Raw genomic sequence first — 2,663 nt, 5'->3', positions numbered from 1 at the left:
GGGGCGAGGGGGCACGGTGGAGTGCGTGGCAGGTGTGTGTCCTGGACTCAGAGACCCCGGAGTCCTTTGTAGACCCTGAGTAAGTCGCCTCGAGGGGTCGCCAGAGCAGCTTGGATGTGGCAGGGAGGGCACTGGAGAGACCAACTTGCCAGTCCCCTTCAGTCTGCAGGAACTGAGAGGTCCTCAGAGGAGGACTCTGGAGACCTGGGCTTGCATCCATTTTCTGAGCCTCAGTTTCCCCAACAGTAAAACTGAGGGGCTGAAGCAGCCCTTTTAGTGCCTTTTCAGCTGGGACAGTTTGCAGCCGTGAGAGCTGTCCAGCACAGGACCCGCTGAAGTCCACTGGGGAGCAGGGACAGGGAGAGACACATTCTGTTTCCCAGACTCCAGGCTGGGGAGTCCTAGCCCATCACTCAGCCCTCTCCTAAGAGTGCAGGGCTGGAGGGGTAACTATGGCAGGAGGTTGCCCTTGGGCAGCGCTGCTGAGAAGCTAGGAGAGGCCATTGGCCTTCACACGGCTCTCACGGGGCATGTGTGCTGCACTGGCTACTGTCGATGCCAAGTTGGGCAAACCGAGTTCCTGTCCTGGAAAATACTCGCACTTCCCTTGGGTGGTGTGGGAGAAAGCGACTTCAGAGAGGAAGTCAGAAGGCACAGCAGGCAAGGGACAACCAAGGGGCAGAGTCAGGATGGGGCCTTTAGGGAGGCAGTGAGAGACGAGGTGGGGGCTGCGGGCTTGATCCTTGAACTTTGGGCCCTTTGAATTGGCAGCCAGGGAGGGAATGGTGTTTCCTTTGGTTGTCAGTCCTAGGAGTGGGGGGGGCGTAGGCAGGGGACTGGGCAGGAGAGGCCCTGTGCCCAGAGGAGAGGTTACTCAGCCTCGCCTTCCTCCCCAGGGAGCGCATGGAGGCCATGGAGAAGCAGATTGCCAGCCTCACCGGCCTGGTGCAGAGCGCCCTACTGCGAGGCTCAGAGCCTGAGACCCCCAGGTGTGGCCCCTCGCCCAACACCACTGCCAGGGCCTGGGGTTGGGGCGGGAGGAAGTGCAATGAGCATCAGGAGCCCTGGGCTCAACTTGGCAGCGTCTCACTGGGTGACCCTGGGTGAGTCCTTTCCCTTCTCTGGGATTCCATCCTGAGATCAGAGAGCCGGAGAGCCTGCATCCAAGGTCCCACCGGCTCTGACAGCCTCGGGCTGGCCCCCCTGATGGCTGTCCTTTTCCCTGTCTCACAGCGAGAAGATTGAAAGCTCCAATGGAGCAGCCACCCCCTCAGCACGTGAGTGACCATCCTCCTGTCCCACAGGTTCTTGCCCTCCCCTGCCTGTGTCCTCATGTGTGAAGTGGGGACATCACTGGGCGTTCAGAGGATAAATGAGCGGTCACCTTAGCTCAAGATGTCTTCTTTCCCCGCCACTTTGCTCCCCAAGTGAGAGCTGACCACTTGGGCAGGGAGTCGGAGCCATGCTCATCTCTGGCTACTGCATGGGACTGGGGAGTGGGGAGCACCTAGCCCCAGCACCTCCCAGGCTCACCCCTGGTTCCCTTTCTTCCGTCCTGTGGTCCTTTTCTGCAGCCTGCGGGTCAGGAGGCCGGAGCAGCGGGGCCCCCCCAGTGTCCGGCCCTCCCCTGCCCGTGGCCAGCAGCACCCCTGCAGGGCAGCCCACTGCCGCCAGCCGTCTGCAAATGCAGCTGCATCTTCGTGGCCTACAGAGCAGCGCCAGTGACCTGCGTGGCCAGCTACAGCAGTTGCGAAAGCTCCAGGTATGCCCCTTCCTGCCCGCCCCTCCCCCACTTGCAGAGCCTCTTCACCAAAATCCTGTCCCATCCCTTGCTCCCTCCTCCAGAGCTCTGATGCAGTCCCTCTCAGCATCCTTTCTTCCTCTCCCCTTCCTCAAGCTCCTGCCCCCCTGGCTGAACCTCAGCTTCCTCACCAAGTCACCACCTCTCGCCCATGTGCTCCTCCCTCCCCTTCCCTGAGTGCCTACAGCCTCCCCCCAGCCCCAGTCCACCCCATGACAGCCGCCCCCCCGACGCCCTTCAGTATCCCAGTCCCTTCCGGCCTTGCAGCCCTTCCCCCAAGTCCCTTCAGTTCCCCCTTCCTGAGCCGGACAGTCTCCCCAGCCCTGCCTGGCAGATGGTCCCACCTGTCAGGAGCCTGGCATCGCTGTGCCCGCTCCTCAAGCGAGCCCGGGGCCCGTCAGGTGAGGATAATGAGCACAGACAGGCAGGGGAGGGGGCAGAGAATTGCCATCTGGGCAACGGGTAAGAGCTCGCCCACCCCCGTCATCCAGGCTTAGAACCGGGTTGGACCCGTGGTAAGCTTCCTGCCCCAGGCACGGAAGCCATCAAACCCCAGCGCTCGAGTCCTTCCTTCCAGTCCCGTCCCCTTCAGGGCTGCCCGAAGCCACGGCTGTGCAGTCGCACTGCCGGCCACTCCCTGCCCCCCAGAGATTCTCACCCCCTTCTCCTGCCTCTGCATATCCCCGGAACTTCACTTTTGCCCTCCGTCCCCCACCACGCCAGCCCTTCGCTGCTGCCGGCGGCCACAGCCATGGCCTTCCTCCTGCAGGGCCATTTCAGTACCCTTCCCTCCCCATCCCCACGCGTCCTCCCCCGGCCTCAGTTCTCCCCCAGAACTCGGCCCCCGCCGGGGCCGGCAGCT

General features: G+C 62.9%; 1 protein-coding gene across 1 annotated transcript in view; it reads left to right on the top strand.

The window, feature by feature from the left end:
• The window catches only part of SRCIN1 (SRC kinase signaling inhibitor 1), a 35,852-nt gene that overhangs the window by 15,986 nt on the left and 17,203 nt on the right, over positions 1-2,663 (top strand). The window contains exons 8-12 of the mRNA XM_008062593.2: positions 897-989; positions 1,234-1,277; positions 1,575-1,954; positions 2,043-2,202; positions 2,394-2,580. Coding sequence (XP_008060784.1) covers positions 897-989; positions 1,234-1,277; positions 1,575-1,954; positions 2,043-2,202; positions 2,394-2,580 — 864 coding nt within the window. The remainder of the gene's footprint in view (positions 1-896; positions 990-1,233; positions 1,278-1,574; positions 1,955-2,042; positions 2,203-2,393; positions 2,581-2,663) is intronic.

The sequence above is a fragment of the Carlito syrichta genome, unplaced genomic scaffold (genome assembly GCF_000164805.1).
Source record: "Carlito syrichta isolate Samal-C Ts95f unplaced genomic scaffold, Tarsius_syrichta-2.0.1 Scaffold305755, whole genome shotgun sequence".
Classification (NCBI taxonomy): domain Eukaryota; kingdom Metazoa; phylum Chordata; class Mammalia; order Primates; family Tarsiidae; genus Carlito; species Carlito syrichta.
Note: the sequence above shows the minus strand (reverse complement) of the source record. Positions and strands in the feature narration are given on the sequence as shown.